The sequence below is a fragment of the Lemur catta genome, chromosome 12 (assembly GCF_020740605.2).
Source record: "Lemur catta isolate mLemCat1 chromosome 12, mLemCat1.pri, whole genome shotgun sequence".
Lineage (NCBI taxonomy): Eukaryota > Metazoa > Chordata > Mammalia > Primates > Lemuridae > Lemur > Lemur catta.
Genome location: NC_059139.1, coordinates 13,933,974 through 13,953,645, shown reverse-complemented (window position 1 = coordinate 13,953,645; position 19,672 = coordinate 13,933,974). Strand labels below are relative to the sequence as shown.

At 32.1% G+C, this 19,672-nt stretch overlaps 1 protein-coding gene across 2 annotated transcripts in view; it reads left to right on the top strand.

Moving 5' to 3' along the window:
• Positions 1-19,397, top strand: part of CDH12 (cadherin 12) — a 351,941-nt gene extending 332,544 nt beyond the window's left edge. For both annotated transcript variants that reach the window (XM_045566578.1, XM_045566579.1), the window contains 4 exons: positions 9,295-9,416; positions 12,964-13,081; positions 16,443-16,694; positions 18,819-19,397. In XM_045566578.1, the coding sequence (XP_045422534.1) occupies positions 9,295-9,416; positions 12,964-13,081; positions 16,443-16,694; positions 18,819-19,318 (992 nt within the window). In that variant the 3' untranslated portion in view covers positions 19,319-19,397. The remainder of the gene's footprint in view (positions 1-9,294; positions 9,417-12,963; positions 13,082-16,442; positions 16,695-18,818) is intronic.
• The last annotated feature ends 275 nt before the right edge of the window (positions 19,398-19,672 follow it).

The window sequence follows — 19,672 nt, the reverse complement described above, 5'->3', positions numbered from 1 at the left end:
CATTCTTATTAGCCCCACTGACTGGTTTAAAATGTATTCACCTGAGTGACCTGTGGTTGATCTCACCAAGATCAAGTGACAAAGAGGAGTGCAGATTCTCTGCAGTGTCTGAGCAACAACACCCTCCTCCTTTCTCAAAAGAGATATGAATAGTCCTATTGACTTTAATGAGGACTTTAATGAAAGTCCTATTGACTTTAATGAAAATAAGCATACTGGTGTTGAACTTTTCTTCTCTAGAAGTTTCCTCAGTGCCTCAATTATGGTAACCTGCATCAGAGTCACCTTGGGTGTTTTTCAAAGAGCAGATTCTTGTACCTAGTTCCAGACATGCTGAATCAGAATTTCTGTGAGTGTTGCCAATAAATCTCCATTTTAAACAAGCTTCCTAGGTCATTCTAATGGACACTGATTTTGGAACCACTCTGCCAAATTCTTCAGTGCTTTAAAGATGAACACAAATTTGAGTAAATAAAAGAATGGAATCAGTTACCATGAATAGATGTACTTACTTAAAGAGTGTAGTTGATCTTTGAGGACTTAATTTAAACATTGGTTTCAATTCTGCATTGATGTTATTATTTTCTTCTTTTAATTGCTTAAATAATTGCCTTTCTCTTACTTTTCATGGATGCCTTGCTTTACATAGATGAGTCTAGGGTAGATTATCTACCATTTTCTAAGTTTCTTTCATTTTCCCAAGTAATTATATAAAACTATTCTGTAGTCTCAAAGAAAGATAGCTTTGATTTATACTAGCATTTGCAACATTTCAATAGTACTTGTAAAAGTAATACTTTGTAGAGAGAATCACTTATAAAGTTTTCATCCCATTTCATAAAGCACTGTAATGTATCATATACATGGAAATAAAAATCATTAACACCACCATAATCATCAACTTAATTTAGAAATAATACCATTTTTCTCATTATTATAGGCTATGTAAATATAATGGAATCCAAATTTATGTTGTGATAAATTATAGTTCATCTTAAACTTTCAACTGCTTGTGGGTACACTACTATAATCAAACTGCTTAGGAGTACTTTAAATCAATCTAATTGCTCCATCAAAATCACATATACAACATTAATGCCAGATTTATTTTTTCTTGATTAGTATCTGATTTCCTCAGGAAATTAAAACTACATGATGAACTTTTCACCTTAAGGTTAAAATTTGAAGGAAAATATATTTAGACATGTACATAAAATTTATTTAACATCTCATACCAAATGTAATTCAAAAATGGAAAACATTTTTATGTGGAAATGTTATTTTATTGACATCATGTACTATATTGTATTTAATCTATTTGTGTAGTGATCCTCTCAATTAAGTATGAATTTCTTAGCATCAAAGACTATCTTATACATGTTTAAATCTATAGTCTATCATACTTTTTGGAATATATAGATGCATAGATAATTAATAAATTGTGAATAGCTTCATATCTTTTTGAAACATTATATGTTATGTCTTAAGTGAACATTATATCATAACTTTTATGTATTAATATTTCAAGAACATATTTATCATGAATATAAATATAACAGCAACATTTTATGGCTCATTCATTTATTTATTCCTTCGTATATCTTAAAACACCGTCCCTTACTGTTCAGGATGCAAGGTTTATAATGAAAAAAATGTCTTCCTCATTGGGCTTACAGTCTAATGAACAGCAGACGTGGTGAACTGGCAATACGAATACCACGTTCAAATGTTAACACCGAATAAAAGAAAAGAAGCAGGGTGTTATAAGGGCAAACAAAAAAATACCAGGGAAACTATCCACAATAATACAATACCTAAACTGAAAACTAAAACATTAGGGGGAAAATAATGAAAAGAGAATTAAAAAGTATTTTCGGTGGTAGAACTGGCGTATGTCAAACTCTAGAAGTGGAAGAATGCATAAGATGCTTAGAAAAATATAAAGGAATTCAGTCAGTAGAGGAAATAAAAAAAAGAAAGAAATTGGGGGTAAGTTCAAGGTAAATTTCTCTGTCTGCTCTGTCTCTCTCTCCCAATAACTTCTACCTCCCAGTAATAATAAAGTCAGTCTGGATGAGATATATTAAGGCTTTTTCTTTTCAGCCTGTTAAGATGTTTTGAATTTATCCTAAAATAAAGAGGTAAACATTGAGGAGATATAATCAAAGACAGACATGATCTGACTGGTATTTTTGAAAATTTATGCTAGCTGCAGAATAATGAAAGGATCGTAGGAAAGCAGGGCTAGAGAATGGTATAAAAATAGTAGAAAGATTTTTTAGTAATCTAAGAAACTTTGATGACTTATAAAGTAATGGCAGGGAGGACCAAAAACATGGAAAGATTTAAGAGAAAGTCAAGCGGTGAAAATGATGAGAATTGACATTGATTGGATGTGGGAATGAGGCGAATGAGGCAACAACATTAGTGATCAGGTTTCCCCACAGGCAGCAAGGAGGCTGCTGGTCCCATGAACTGAGATAAAAAACATAGAAATAGAAACAGTGGCATTGGGCAAGGGTTATGAGTTCAATTTCAAACGAGTTGAGTTTGATATGCTTCCTGCTCATAGTCATGCAATCAGTCATGTATCCTCGTCATGAAGTCCACAAAGAGATTTAGTTTTAATAAATAGATTTGGGATTCACTAACCTATAGATTATAATGCATGTATGAGTATGAAAGATGAGAAGTGAAGTGGGTCAATGATCTGCACCTCAGCTATTTAAGAGACAGACAAAAGGACGAGCAGATAGAAGAAGAACAAGATGCTGACGGTTAGAAGTGAACAGATATTAATATAAGCAACATTTTGGTTAAATAATTTTATGATGAAAGTAAGGAAAAGGATAGAAGGCAAAAGACAACTTTGTATTTTGTACATTATATTTTCATTGCTTCTGTCAGTTGATTATAATGAATAGAAAATAATGTAGAATCATAAACTATTAATAATTTACTCTATTTTTATAGGTAGGCATTTCAAAAATTTAATTGTTTACTGACTGACCCTTATTAACTACTTGTAGTATAAAATAACCTCTTTATCAAATTGATATTAGTGGGTTTTACATGCCTTCAAAATACTTATTTTATGTTGCTTATAAAAGAAATGACTTGTTAAAGAAGGTCATTTGAGAAGAAATTTTAAAATTATAAACAGTTTAACATAAAATGAAATGGCAACTAGAGTTAGGCCTTGCTGACCATAAGTGAATTCAAGGAAAATATGTTGACTATCATGGTATCATTGGCTCAAGATCTACAGAGGTTTCATGTTATATCAGCTGCATCTAAACTCATCATAGCTTCTCAGTTTAGTCAATTTTTAAAATTATATCTATTGTTATATATTCAATTTTCTAGCATGCATAAGACATTGTGTAGATGTCTTTAAACTCTGGAGGTTTAAAGATGAGTGTGACACAGTTCTAGTTCTCAAGGAACTCAGAGTGCCTCAAACTTTGTTATTATAAATATTTAAAATCAGTGATATGTTTTCCCTACAATTTCCACTGGAAAAATATTGATTAGAGGTATTTTTAAAGATTTTTTTCCTTTTCTTTGGAGGTCAATTTTTGTCACCAACATCACAGAAGATAACATATAACTTCAGCATAGGTATTGAATAATTATATTATTTTATGAATTACTCAATCTAGGTCATACACTGTCACTAAAACAGAGCTATTATTAAACATGGATTAACTTGTAATTTAAAAGTGAGCTGGTTTTTAAAGAGAAAGGAAAAGAAAGCCTCTGTTAACCTATATTATTAATTTGTTATATCTGACATGGTTAGCACTATTATAATTCAGTTTTTTGGCATAAAAGGCTAAGATTCCATTATTGAAGTAATTGTAGTTGTAATTTAGTACACAGTTACAAAATTGAATTTTAACTTCTTACAATTATTCAAAAGTAGATGTCATTTTTAAATAAAGAAAAAGGAATAGTTCCAGTGTATTTGAATATAACAAGAACCTTGTGTTTGTTAGTAACTTACAGTCTTCAAAACATTTTCAATTGCACTTCTCATTTGGTTCTTGGACATATTCTATTATTTGGCCTGTACCTATTGAGTATATATTGTGTAAAATTTTATACAGCCCGACTTTGACCCCCAAATGTAGACTGGGCTCCATCACAGTATATTGGGCTAGGTGTATCATAAATGCAACTCATTGAAGATAAGCTATTGTCACTTACATGGGCATATCCATTGCTCAGGCAGCCCATCTTCTTCCTCTTTGAGTTAGTTAAAAGCTATCATAGGGCAGTGAGAAGCATAGAAAGGGGATTTGGATTCCAGTCTTTGCTTTAAGAGAAATCAAAGGAAAGATTGTACTAAAGTTTTCTCATCTGTAAATGAGTATTGATAGATCTATAATTTTCAAATTTTATAGATCAAAATGAAATCTTACATGGAATCCCATCATACTACATAAAGAGAACTGTGAATAAAGCTAAAGCCCTCTCTTTGCTCCCTGTGAAAACAATTAACACTAGAAAGAATAGCATGAGAACTATAAGCTTATATAAATTCTAATTTCTCTTTTAGATTTAAAATTTAGATTTTCTAGGATTCATGAAAGATTACAGTTGGTAGTTACTAGTGAATCCATTTCTAAAAGAGATTTCTGATTCCAAATTCCAATGATCTAACAATCTATCCCATACCATATGTTCTTCTGACAATGAGGCTAACATTTCTTTGGGCAAAAAATGAGGTCTATCTTCCGTTCCATTATTTTGGAAGGGAGCTTAATATACTAGCAAATTGTTTCCTTGCAAGTATATTACATATGCAATTGCCAAAATATGGATCTCTTATCCCATGCCTTTATATATTCCTTTATTATGTCTGCTACTTTCTTTGTGGGGTCTTTAGAATTTTCTATCTACAAGGTCATGTCATTGCCAAGCAAATAGTATTATTTCTTTCTTTCCAATTGGATGCCTTTGAAAAATTATCTGGGTCTGATTATCCTGGTTAAACCCTCAAGTACAATGTAAGTGTCAAGAGCAGATGTTCTTGCGCTGTGTCCAATGTTACAGAGAAAACATTCAGTCTTTCACTATGAAGTTAGCTATCAGTTTCCTATAGATAGATATACTTTATCAGGTTGAAGATGTCTCTATTCATTGTTTGTTGAGAGTTTTCATCGTGAATTGAGATAGGATTTTGTCAAATGCTAATTCTGAGTCTATTGAGGTAGACATGTGACTTTTTTGTTCTTCCTTCTGTTAATATGGTGATTGCTTTCAGATGTTAAACCAACATTTTCCTATCTATAGGAAAAACACCATTTGGTCATTATGAATTATCTTTATAACTTGCTGCTGAATTTGATTTGTTATTTTGTTAAGGAATTTTTGCACTTATGTTTTATGCAGATAATTGTCTATGCTTTTGTTTTTCTGTAATGTTTTTAATTGGTTGTGGTATCAAGGCACATAGAATGAGGTTGTAAGTGCTCCCTCCTTTATTTTCTGAAAAAGATTATAAAGAATAGATAATGTTTGTTCTTTAAATATTTGATAGAATTCTCCAGTGAAACCATCTGGATGAGGATTTCTTTGTGGGAATATATTTCATTAAAACGTCATTATCTTCCATGTTATGTTACAATTTTCTATATATTCCAGTCAGTTTTGGTAACTTGTATCTTTGTAGGAATTTTTCCAATTCATCTATGTTGATTATTTTTTAGCATAAAAAGTTTAAAATATTCTTTTATAATTTTTTATTTCATTTATAGTAAGAAGTAATGTTTCCTCCTTCATTCTTGATTTTGATTATTTATCATTTTCCTTTTTTCCCCTTAGTTTAAGATGTACTTTAAAATATTAATAATAAGACAGTTCTAACTCAAATTGACTCTGAAAACTATGGGAGCTGACTGAGGAGAAAATTTAACAAAGCATTTTTGAGGTCATGAGGTTCAAACAGAATTATTTCTTTATTATTGTATATGAGCCTCAAATTATTAAGCAACTTGTTATTAAGTATAAGCAATGTGGAACAATAATGATTGGAATTTAAGTGGTTTGACTATTAGGAACTTAACAGTTAATTGTGCAGGATTTTGATTATTTAATATTTACTAAGTCCATAAATGAATTTGTTTTATAAGTATTCAATAGTAACTAGTTTTGATATGGTATTATTGTCAAATAATTGTATAATGCTGATGCTAAATCAAGGTTAAGTGAATACCATCATTGTCTCAAATATACATCAGATGAGTCAGAAAGAAAGTAGGTCATTACTTTCTCAACATAATTTAGTAAATTATTAATATAAAAATAAATGAAAGAATGCTATATTATACTTATAAATTATATTCGCTTGTGAAAATTCCAATGCATATTTGAGTAGTTCTCAAACTGAGATGTTATAGCTTCCCTGTCACTGAAAAATATAAGGTAACAATTTTTTAACCTTTACTTATGAAAAGTTTTAAAAATATACAATAGAAGTCAGAGTAATATAATTAAACCCATGAACCCATTACTCATTTTTAACAACATAAGTAGGTTTCTGTTTTGTTTGTTTTTTCTCTATTTTTATTTGGACATTTATTTTGTAATTGTCACAGTGATGCCTTGTGAAATTTAATTTTCAGGAAATCTATATATCCTACAGTGCACAGGACAGTCCCACACAATAAAGATTTGTCTCAACTAAAATGCTAAAAGCACCCTTTTGAGAAACACTGTTAATAATAACAACTAACGATAGTAATGATAATTTTGTGGTAATTTGCTCATTGGGACAATGACTAAAATCTATATTACAGGAGGATAAATAATTTAAAACTAGGAAAAAGGAATTTCTAATAGATAAATCAGGTCTAAATTCATTTTAATAAACTTTTTAGATATTCTCAAACAAATCTCTATGATAAATTTAGTTAAAGGAGAACTCTTGTTTACTGTGAAAAACAATCCATCCTCACACTAGCTTAATAAAATATAACTATAATCCTGAAAAAATATAAGAAAGAAACTTTCCTATTTATGTGGCCTCAGAACTTTACCTTATGTACTGTGTAAAATAGAAAATAGAGATTGAGTTTTAAATTGTCCAGATGTTGAATAGGTTAAGTTATTCACATTAATTTGCTACATTCTAACCTATAATGTGAATTAATGGTCTATTTTCTAAGGAGCTACATAATTGTCAAAGTTTTTCTTCTTCTTCTAATACTCTTAAATAGAGTTTAAGAGAATGGGCTATGGAACCAGAACATCTGGATTCAAAACTTAGTCTCACCACGTTCAGCGTGTGATTTTTGGAAAAGTTGAATCCCTCTCTTTTCTTCAAAGTTATGTCATAGTTGCTATGAACCCTAAATGAGTTAATGTATGCAAGATGCTTTAGAACATGAGTACAATGTAAACATAAGCATTAATTTTATTGCTACTGTTGATAATTTCCAGTTTCTTCAGGAAAGTGAACGTAGTTTAACCAACTTTTTGAATTTTATTTATATTTTATGCTATATAAATAACAAATAGCAGTAACAGAAGCAGTATAGATAATCTCCACAAAGTATAGTTGGTAATATGAGTAATGATAATTTACCAAAATTTATTCAATATTTTGTAAAACATCATTTAATAGAACCCTATGAAGTAGGACCTATTGATACTCTGTGTTTTGTATGAAGAAACTGAATTGAAGAAAGGTTAAATAACTTGTGAAAATTCAGCCAGATCTTTTCGATCAAATAAGACAATGCCCTGTGACCAACAGCAATTTTTGAAGAATATGTATTTTCTGAACCATTCCCCAAGATTACAATATATCTTCCATAAACACACCCACTGTTACAAAATATACTCACTTATTATTAATTTATGTTATCTGTTAATATATGCACTGGTACACAATGATGAATTCTACTGTGTGGATGTTCATGTGTGAATATATGAACAATTTTTAAGCTTCATTTTAGAATGCTTTTGATCTAATTTTTAATGAACTTTAAGTCAATAAGATATTGTAGACTTGTTAGAATTGTCATATGGTAAGATTTTGTGTGTATTCATCAAAGCATTCCAGATAGAGGTCTAAAAAAATGAATATTCAATAACACTGCAGAAGAGTTTAACACATAAACCAATCAACAGAGAAGGTATGATGCATTAAACATGACCTTTGGATTTTTATAATCCTGGGTTTACATCTTAACTCTCCATTCTTCGAGCTTTGTGACTCTGGGAAAGGTGTTTTAACAATTTCAGAATTTATCTACTTGTAACACTTTTTAAGATAAAATTTTATATTGCATAAGTTAAAACTTGCATTATGTTATGCTTTATTCATTTACTTAATTATTTCTAGTTATCTTCAACAAAAGACAAAGCTGTGGATAAATAATGAGTAGGCTGGGGACAAAACTTGTGATGGGATTTTGGCAGAGAGAGACATCTTGTCAAACTGACATTCTTTTTGATACTGTAGAAAGAAGTTATTTTTTAACAAACATTTGTTGTCTCTTTCCTTTCTTATCAAATGCAAGCAATGTAAGGATTTACCCTCATTTTCCATAATCCATCTCTTACTTCTTTTTTTTTTGAATGACATGTTTATTAGCACTATTTACAGACAAAAAATATTTAAAATTAACATATCATTGGTTATTATCTTAATCTTCAGATAAAGTCAAGAACTAGTTGTCAAAGTTTCAATTCATGCAGACAAATCTATGTATTTCTGCTTCCTTAAATCTATTTTTCTAATATTCATTTGTGAAAAGCCCTTTCTCCTTCATTCTTGTTATTGTCCTTTTCAGCGGAAAGCTTCGAGCAAGAATCATTTTGAGAGAGTCATTTATATGCATATTATTGTTCAACCACTAAAATTTTCATTATAGAGGCACAACATAGAAAACTATATTAAATATATGGTGAAAAAATATCACTATTGGTGAAAACTGGTTCTGTGAATTAACCTGGTATGATGGCTAAGCCATTCTAATAGAAGGGCCCTACGCTTACAGTAAAATATCAGCTAAATAGTTGGCCTTACTTTGGTCATGAATTTCAGGGATTAAACCCTGGCAGGGTACACTGCTAGATCTCTGACAGCTAAATATTAATATCTCATTTATTCATCCTTTTATTATCTTATAGTTGGAACCTTCAGAATTTCCCATAAGAGGAAAGGTTCTTTTTAGTCTATATGAAAGCTGATTTGTTTTTAAGTTCAAATACTGTTTCTTGTAGAAACAACAACGTACCAGATTTTGTAATTATCTTTTGCCTTTTTTTTGTTTTCAACAGGTAACCCTTTATTAACCAGCAAAGTCAACATACTGATTAATGTCCTAGATGTCAATGAATTTCCTCCAGAAATATCTGTGCCATATGAGACAGCTGTGTGTGAAAATGCCAAACCAGGACAGGTATCATAGCAATATTGTTCATTAAGAGTATGGAAAGATGCACTATATCCATGTGTTTTTAAGTTATAAGTCCAGACATGAATACAAACACATATACTTATATACTCATTTTTGTGGATCAGATGGCTTCATAAAAGAAACCATAGATATATTAACTCTTGTGAATTAATGGTAGATGCATGAATGTGGAAGTAATACCATAGAAGATACAATGTTGCTTGCCTAGTGGAAGTTATTTGTATAACTAAAGATCTAGAATTGTGGATTCTGCTATTTTTTCACTCTCTTAATGTGCAATTTCTAAAGAACTTGTAACTATAAACTCTGTAGGCAAATCACTTTAGAATGCATTTTTCCAGTGTATTCCTTGCTTTGCTCACATGCTTTCATAAGTTAAAGCTTTCAGCAAGCTTTTGAAAATGTAAAATTTTCTCTAATGACTTTGAGGAAAACAGCTGAGTTATTCAAAATGTCTGAAGTATATTTTCCTTATTAATTCACTATTCCTCTGGGGGGATGTTCTGGTGGAAAGAGTTATGAGGAAAGACCACATAGTTAATGAGAGATAACTGTCAAAGTCCTAGGTTTTATGTAAGGTGGTAGCGATTAGCCAGTTTATTTTTTTCCCCCTACACTATTATGAATGAATGAATGAATAACATAAAGGGAATCAGGCATGAGTATATATGTGATAAGATTACATCATGAAACAAGAATATGCTTAATCTAATGCTGTGCACTTAATGTTTCACAGGGAAAATGTATTGGTATTCTTTGGTTTGTTGTATATTTTGATCATCTTTAACAGTATAGCTGATAATTTAAGAAAAATGCAGAAGTTTTAATTTTTACTTGTAATAAATCTTAATATTTGAAACAATATTTTTGTTTACAAAGGTCATTCTTTAACCTGAAGTATTTTTTTCAATTTGCATGATTTACACTGCTTAGTAGAAACTGTCCCATCTTGCTACACCTGTGATGTCTACTAGCTATTTAGCTATTAAATTAAAACTAACATTAAATAAAATTAGAAACCAATATTCTCATTCATACTAGCCGCATTTCAAGTGCTCAGTAACCACAGGTGATGAATGGATATCATTTTGCTAAATGCAGATATAGAATATTTTCATTAGCATAGAAATTTCTAATGGATTGTGCTGCTTTAATCTCTCATTTGAAAATTTGGGGAATAATTAATATTCTTAAACCATCACATAGTTAGTGATATTTTCTCAAGTAAGAAATCTGCATCCTTAATTTTGAATAGGCACAAAAATGCGCTTAAACAGTATCATCTTAAATGCATCCACAATTTACATGTGATGAGCCCACTGCTTACTTCAGTTTTGGAAATAGTATGCTGCATAAATATCTGGGCCCAAGATAAATAACCTGATTTGGTTATCTGGGAAGCTAGAAAAGATTTGCCAAAATTTCACAACTTAGATATTTTTCACTTTGCAGATGCCCCCCACCCCCGCCCCGCCCCGCCCCGCCACACACAAAAGTCAATTCTTTATCTTTTATGTTATTGGGGACATTAATGGCTTCAGATCAATCAGAATCTTATAATGCTCCAAATTAAAAACTTTGGGAACAGAGCTCCCTTTAATGCTGTATGTCTTTCTAACAAATTAAAGAATCTGAAAGGTTGGAAATAGGCAGTTACTTAAGATCAAACTGATTTTCTTGTATCTGGACAAAGCTGTGAAAAATTTGTTCGGTCCTTGGAGGTTCTTATTCTAAAACATGTCTGTTGGGCCTTTTGTGTCCTATTGGGTCACACTTATGCACAAAACATAACCCTAAAATGTCCCTTAAGTTTTCAGAGAGTATGGTATATGAGCATTTTCTGCCTTTGACCCCAGCCATTTGCCCTGACATAAAAACTATCCATAGGAACTATCTCTTTTGGATTATGCTTGAATATCTATCTGTGTATCTATTTATCATCTATATGAAAAAAAGAGAAGAGGAAGAAAGATGATAATATGTAAATCAGTAAAGATTTATATGAGAGTTGTTTTCCTTGGAGCAGTGACTTCCAAGTGACAGGTCAAGATAAGTGTTAGTCTGTAACAAAGTTATTTTCATATATGTATCCTGTTTTAAAGGACTTTATTCTAAGGTCATCTTCTTGATATGTTTTGATGTTAAACACCTTTAATTTAGTAAATGGTGCTAGTTGATAATAGTTAGAATCAAAACAAAACAAAATTCAACAACTAAGTATTGGTACCTAAGTAATATTCAGGAATTTTATGGAAGAAATAGAATGATCTGAGGACATTGGTCTAAGTGAAGAAAAGTTGAAGTTTTATAGGGTCTAAGTGGTGATTCTTGACTAAATTGCCACCTTCCATGATCTAGCCTTCGGTGTTGAAGAATGAAAGTCCCACCCACGACAATTTTAAAGTGTAAATAGATCCTGTGCAATTAATTCACACTAGAGGAGCAATTGATTTATTAAATTACAAACTACTAATACTACACTGGATACTTGAAGTCCCAGTGATATCTATCTATCTATCCATCCATGTATCTATGTATCCATCTTTGTGTGTGGGAAAGTAGATCACAGTCATAAAATGGGGTTTTAACTGAGTCGTATTTTTAATAGCATCAACGTAAGATCACAGGATACATGCTTTACACACTGGGACCGGATACAGTATTTGAAATCTAAATTCTTTTTCTGGCAAATTCAAATTTATTCTAAGAGCATGACTACCTGGCCAGCACACTGCCCTGTCCTCTTCCCCACACACTTCTTAAAATACTGTGAAGCCCGTCGTGGCACATGTTAATAAATAAATGCCTTTATGTAGTGAATTGAAAATTTCACAGTTGGACTCTTAGAAGTTATTTTTATTCTCCAAAATTTTAAGGACATCTTATCAGAGTACCAGGCTTTTAACTACAAGATATACAACCTATGGGAGCAAGTTAGAAAAAATTTGAAACAGGGATAATAGTGCTTATCTTTTAAAAACTCTTTGAAAACACAATTTGTATTCCTACACAATGAGGCAAACATAAAAACAAAAATAAATATACATCTTTTTAATCTCCTTTTCTCATAATTTTATTTATGAAAATAAACCCATTGTTACAAAACATAATAGCACTAAAATTTTGCTATTGCAAGGGCTTTTAGATAATCAGAGATTTTGTTTCTAGTAAGCAGTCTCATATTTTGGCTAGAAAGCATTTATTTCATCTAATTTAAAATGCAAGCAAGCACATTTTAATTTTATTTTGCTTATTAGTGAGAATATTCAATGCTGGTAAGCTTTTTGGTTATACACATATTGATTTGGAATTAGCCCTTGTCCTGTAATTGTAACTGTCATGATTGCCTGTAAATGTTAGAGATTTGTTTATAAATATTATGTGTAAATAATTGGTTCACTGGTAATGATTCAGAAAGTGTCATTTCTGTTTACTTGCATGCTTCATTAAATAAACTTATTAGCCTGGTGTGTAAAGTTCCCTTTGAAACTAATGACTGACTTCAACTGTAATCTCAACTTTGTTTCAGATAATTCAGATAGTCAGCGCTGCAGACCGAGATCTTTCACCTGCTGGGCAGCAATTCTCCTTTAGATTATCACCTGAGGCTGCCATCAAACCAAATTTTACAGTTCGTGACTTCAGAAGTAAGTATAACCACAGAAAGATTTACCTTTTATCATGAATCTTTGTAAACACGCACAAAGGGAGGAATCAATGCCTTTCACAGAAGCACTCAGTTTCATAAAACATGGATATCCTTATATGACAAATGAAAAATTCTACAGCTAGCAGAAAATTAAATACTTAATCTGTGTATTAATAGAGTGTCTACTAAGGCAGGTTACTTCCATTATAAATGTGGACAGTCTCTCAATGAATCAAGGAAATAAAAACTATATGGAAAAATGAATGCTTTCCCTGTTTTAAATATATCATTTTCACCCCCCATGCACATTACTTGTATTATTATATACACATAGGTAACTATTTAGTAACTGTCCTCCTAAACAGCACAGGTTAAAAATGCAAGCATTGTAAATTAGAATGATTATAAGTTCGCATTCCCATTCCGTACTACTGAAATGATAGACTCTTACTATATAAAATTATACTAAATAATGTCAAACTCATAGTATTTGCATTGAATATAATTATATATGCATAAGCTTTAACACAATGCCTAAAACAAGTTACTGTCAAGATAATTTTATCTAGCACCTCCACCATCATGTTTACACTACTATTAATACTACTATTGTTACTGCTATGACTACTACTACTACTAATACTATTACATCTGCTGTTATTACAACCACTACAAAAATATAAAGGATTCTGAATTAGAAATATTAAGATTGAGTACCAATTTCTCTGACTTTATTAGTTCTGTGACCTTGGGTATTTTATCTCCTGTAAGTTTCCATATTCTTTAAAGTAAAAATCGTAAGACTTAAGTGTAATAATATTAGGTTTAAAAAGTTACCTTTTTAATAAATCTAATGCATATAGAATAAATTGTGATGAAGTTATAATAATGATGATTGATAGAAGTCAAAGCATATTTTGAGAAAATTTAGCTGCAAATAATTAAGGGAAGAAAATCAGGGTCCCCACATTTTATCACTGAAGGAAGTTGAATAGGGTTTGCCAAATACAATGGTATAATTTAAGAAATGACCATACATGAAATAGTGATCCAAACTTGAAGTTCTTCATAAGTAGGGGGACCACATATTTTATCATAAAAACTGAAACACTTCTGAGGATGGAAGTGGGTAATATTAATAATTTTAAGTTAAAGCAACACACATCAAATAGAGTAGTCCAAGATGAACTGGTCCATGTGGTCACCCTATCTGTAAGCCATTTAAAGAGACAATAACTTAAATCCAATGACTTTAGTAGTCTTTGAAAGGTTTAAGCAAGTATAGAACATACTCAGATTTGCATTTTGGGGAGATCAGCTTAGATGCAGTATGGAAAAGGCATTACAGGAAGATAAAACTTGTTCTGATGCGCTTGCAGTAACTGGTGAGAGTGTTGGATTAAGGTAATAGCTGTGAGGATAGAGACAAATGGATGGAGATAGAATTGATAGGGCTTAATGATAGATCACTTAGATTTGATAAGTGAATATAATGGAGAAAAAGACAAATCAGACTTCCAGATCACAGGCTTGAGCCACTAGGTAGATGGTCACATCATTCACTAAATGTAAGTATTGACTATTTTCATCATGGTATCTTTTCTGGAGGATCATTAATCATGATAATGTGAACCAGCTCATCTTGCCTCATAGCAGAGTGTGTTCTCACGGACTAAATACGTCCTTCCGCAAAATTTCATATGTCATTTCCAGTGCTCCCTGTTTCATTTTAAGTTATATTTTCAAGTATAAGCTTTTTTCTTTTTTGTGGATAGAAAGAATTTTAAGAGTGGAAATGAAATTTAATATGTATTTTTCTTTCCACTATGGGTAGCAAAATAAATTTGATATGGTCAGTTCTTAATATATTATGCCTTTTGACATAAATTGAGTTCAAGAGTACCAAATACCTACCTACCTACCCCCAAGTGCAGACACACCAGACTTTCTGTTTCTATTAATTATTTTCACCAAGGTTATGAACTTTATTTCTTTTCCCCAGCCTCAAGTATTCAACCACCAATTACTGACAATTTCAACATTGCTTCAACTAGTCCTTCTTTTCCATTCCTAATCATATCACGTAAAGTTTTCTCATCTTGGTGTTTTCTGTTGCCGTGTGTATAGAGAAGTTGCCTAAACTTCAGTTGTTGAATTTGAAGTCTACAAATAGAAAAATGGAATATGATTGAAAGAGTAACATGTTTCTGACAGACTTTATTATAATAAATAATATACTAAAATTATTTTACCTGATTCTCAGATGTGTATTACACATGGCTATCGTAAACTACATATTAGTATGTTGCTAAAAATAGCAAAGTGCTTCTAGGAGTTACTTTCATTGACACTCATAAAAAGAAATAGCACTATAAATTTCACTGTAACAAAATAGTGAATAAAATAAAATTTCTGCTCTTTGTATAGAAATACATCTCCTCAAAAAGTACAAAAATTAGCGGGGTGTGGTGGTGTGTGCCTGTAGTCCCAGCTACTCTGGACGCTGAGGCGGGAGGATCGCTTGAACGCAGGAGTTTGAGATTGCAGGGAGCTGTGATGATGCCACTCACTCCAGCCTGGGTGACAGAGCAAGATCCTGTCTAAACAAACAACCCTCACTTTTAATAGAAATATTAATTGCATTTATATAAAAATAGAAATTTGTATTGCCTTGGATTATTGTAAGTAAATATTGTTGATTTAATCAGAATTACAATGAATTACATTTATAATTATTTTAAATTGGTGATGGTTATAATTCAGTCTTTAAAATTTTTAATGAATCTTTGTTTTTAATACAATTTATTTTTCTTTCCATGTGTCTTACACTAGCTGATGTGCAGAAGTGAAAGTATTTATATTCATACAAACATCTATATATCATATATAAATATATATATATAATATATCAACAGAAAAAAGTTTTAATCTGAAATAGTCAATTGATTTTTAATGTATTTTAAATAGGTTCTTATGTAAGGCATTTTACAGATTCATACTTTGTAATCTTTGCTCTTCTTTTATGTACAAGTACTTCCACAAAAGTATTTTTTTGCAATGAGATTTTGATGTCAGAAAAAAAATGAGTCAATATAACACACTTAACTGTCTTATAAATCATTCTATAATCTTTCTGAATAGAAAATTTAATTCTTACACCAGAAAAAATTAATGTTTCTTCTTTCTCTGATTATGTTTGATTACATTTTGGCAGCTTTCATAATGATAAAAGAAAAAATTAAAATAAGGATGCACTTTTCTGATACAAGAAGAGCTGTCTACTATTTAACAGATGCCAACTTTGGGATTTGAAGTGAAGCTCATAGTAACCATGTTATCATAAATGTCATGTTTTGTAGACAACACAGCTGGAATTGAAACCAGAAGAAATGGATACAGCCGCAGGCAGCAAGAGTTGTATTTCCTCCCTGTTGTAATAGAAGACAGCAGTTACCCTGTGCAGAGCAGCACAAACACAATGACTATACGAGTTTGTAGATGCGACTCTGATGGCACCATCCTGTCGTGTAATGTGGAAGCAATTTTTCTACCTGTAGGACTTAGCACTGGGGCGTTGATTGCAATCCTACTATGCATTATTATACTCCTAGGTTGGTTTCAATATTAATCACATTCTCTCTTTCTCTTTCCTCCCCCGGGTCTAGATCGGTATTCAATTTATCATGTAAATCAGTTTTTCCTCATTAACATGTCACATCTGGATAGAAGATAATATATCTGTCTTAAATATTTATTAAAGTTATTTATATGCTTCATACCTCATGGAAATATATTATTGGGAATAAATAAACAATATCACCAAAACTAAAAAATATGTTCAAGTCTCAGGGGATTTTTAAGTAATAACATTTTGTGACTCTTGGGACAATGAAATTCTCTATATTACATATCCATTTATAACAGTGGCTTCTCGATTCATTTTATCACTTAGCAATTTCTGCTGTCTAATAACAGATCATATAATCTTTAAAAAATATGCTAGATGAATAATAGCTCTCAAGTTCCAGTTTAGTAAAGAAAGGAAAAAAAGAGAAAGGACAGAAAGAACTAGAATGTAAGGGAATCCCCAAATTCACATTTCTTTCCTGTTTAAACTGCCAGCCAGAAGTAATTCTTCTTCTATTTTCTTGCATCTCCTCACATCAAAATTCTAACCATTCCCACTAGAACAGAACAGAGTAGAGTGAAATATCTAGAAGCACTGCAAAGGAAAAATATTGTAGTAAATGTATTCTGTAATGTCTCTGTGGGAGTGAATATAAACCTACTTCAGGGGTTTCCCTCTTCCATCAACTCTGTTCAGCTTCTCCATTCCACTTACTAATTCACAAAGTAGAGAGAGATTTTATTTTTCCAGTCATTCTTTCAAGTTCAAATTGCAACATATATACAATTGGGCTATGTGGAATCAGTTTATATTTACGTATTTATTATTTAAGCAAAGATAATATGACAAATATGGACACCTGATTTTATCTCTAGGATAGAAGACAAAATTTTTAAAAAATTACTGGGATGTAAAGCATGGAGTAAGGCATTACATAATACTTAGTGGGAACACTCCTTGAATGTGACACGCTGGCTTGAAGAGTGAAGTTATAGTCCAATTTGCATGGCATAGGTACTAATTCGATATGAGTAACTTTGGTGTATGGAATAAAGTATTTTTAATATCCTTATAGTTTATAATAAATTATCCCTTACAATTTATAATAAATTATCCCTAGCATCTATTTGTGCTAATAATATAGACCTTAGAAGGGCACATTCAAAAATAACCTTTTCATATCTGAAATTTAGCATGATCAATCAGGTGTTTACCTTCAAATCAAGTGTTTCTCTCTCACGTGCTCTATTCTCTTATAGATATCTGAATCTCAGGGTATTTCTACATTGTAAAAGTTGTCACGAACAAAATGGAGTCATGAATGTCATGAATGTCAGGAAAACCTTGAAAAATAGAGCCAGGGAAGGCCATGAAAAGAGTTCTTACACTTGTGTGCCTGATAACAAAAAAAGACTGCAAAACCACAGTCTTGCGCAAAGGCTATAACAACCTTATACAAAATACATCTGTAAAGACATCTGCCCAGCAACGCCTGTCCAATCGCAGACTAGCATCACCCTTGTTATTGATCTTTGTAGCCAAGGATAATTATTTCAAAACAATTATGCAATCCTCCTCATCTTTTCCCCCTTAAAAACCTTTGTCTTCCTTTACCTCCCTGAATACGCACATAGTTTACTATGGCATTCATGTTCCCATTGCAGTGCTCTATTCCCAAACAGATATCTTTTCTTTTAGAAAGACTCTTTCTATTTATGTAGGTTGACAATATCAACCTAGCATGGTTTCGCATGTTCTGGGTGTTCCCCTTTGGCTTCTTTAGCCTCATACAATGTAGAAAGTAGTCTGCTCAGGTCCTCATTATCATCACTGCCACCTGCCGCTCATTCATCCAGATACTCCTGAGTGTCCACAGTGCACCAGCACCGTGCTAGGCCTTGTGAATTTGCTGGTGTACAGCAGTGGATATTGATGTGCTTTCTCCTGCCACAGGGTCTGCTCAAAAATCTGTCTATTCTGGAGCCCATTCTATTAAGTGAAGTATCCCAAGAATGGAAAAATAAGCACCACATTTTGTTTTTTATTGAGAGATAAAAGCCAAATATCTGCTTTCTATTGTGAAATTGTAATTTCTGTCCTGTTTCAGCCATAGTTGTGCTGTATGTGGCCCTGCGAAGGCAGAAGAAGAAAGACACCCTGATGACCTCTAAGGAAGACATCAGAGACAACGTCATCCATTATGATGATGAAGGAGGTGGCGAGGAGGACACCCAGGCTTTCGACATTGGGGCTCTGAGAAACCCAAAAGTGATTGAAGAGAACAAAATTCGCAGGGATATAAAACCAGACTCTCTCTGTTTACCTCGTGAGAGGCCCCCAGTGGAAGACAACACAGACATAAGGGATTTCATTAATCAAAGGCTACAGGAAAATGATGTGGACCCAACCGCCCCACCGTATGATTCGTTGGCCACATATGCCTATGAAGGAAATGGATCCGTGGCAGAGTCCCTCAGCTCTATAGACTCTGTCACCACAGAAGGCGACCAGGACTACGATTATCTGACAGATTGGGGACCCCGCTTTAAAGTCTTGGCAGATATGTTTGGCGAAGAAGAGAGTTATAACCCTGATAAAGTCACTTAGGGGAGCCGTGAAGGCTAAAACACAAGAGAAGAAATTTTAAAAAAAGAAAAAGAAACACAAATAGAACCAAGAGGAGAAATTTTTTAAAAAAGAAAAAGAAATACAAATACAAATCACACACACACACACACACACACACACACACACACACACACACACACAGGCCCAGGCTTTATAGGACAAGATTTCTTTGATTATCTGGTTTCCGGCAAGTTGCTATATTTATCATATTGTCAGTTTTGTTTTATTCTGCCAACACAAGATAAATCCTATAATATGTACTTGCTTTGTTTTGTTTTGTTTTCAGAATCACACTGAGACAAGCTCAGGCCTATTAAATACGATTTACTGACA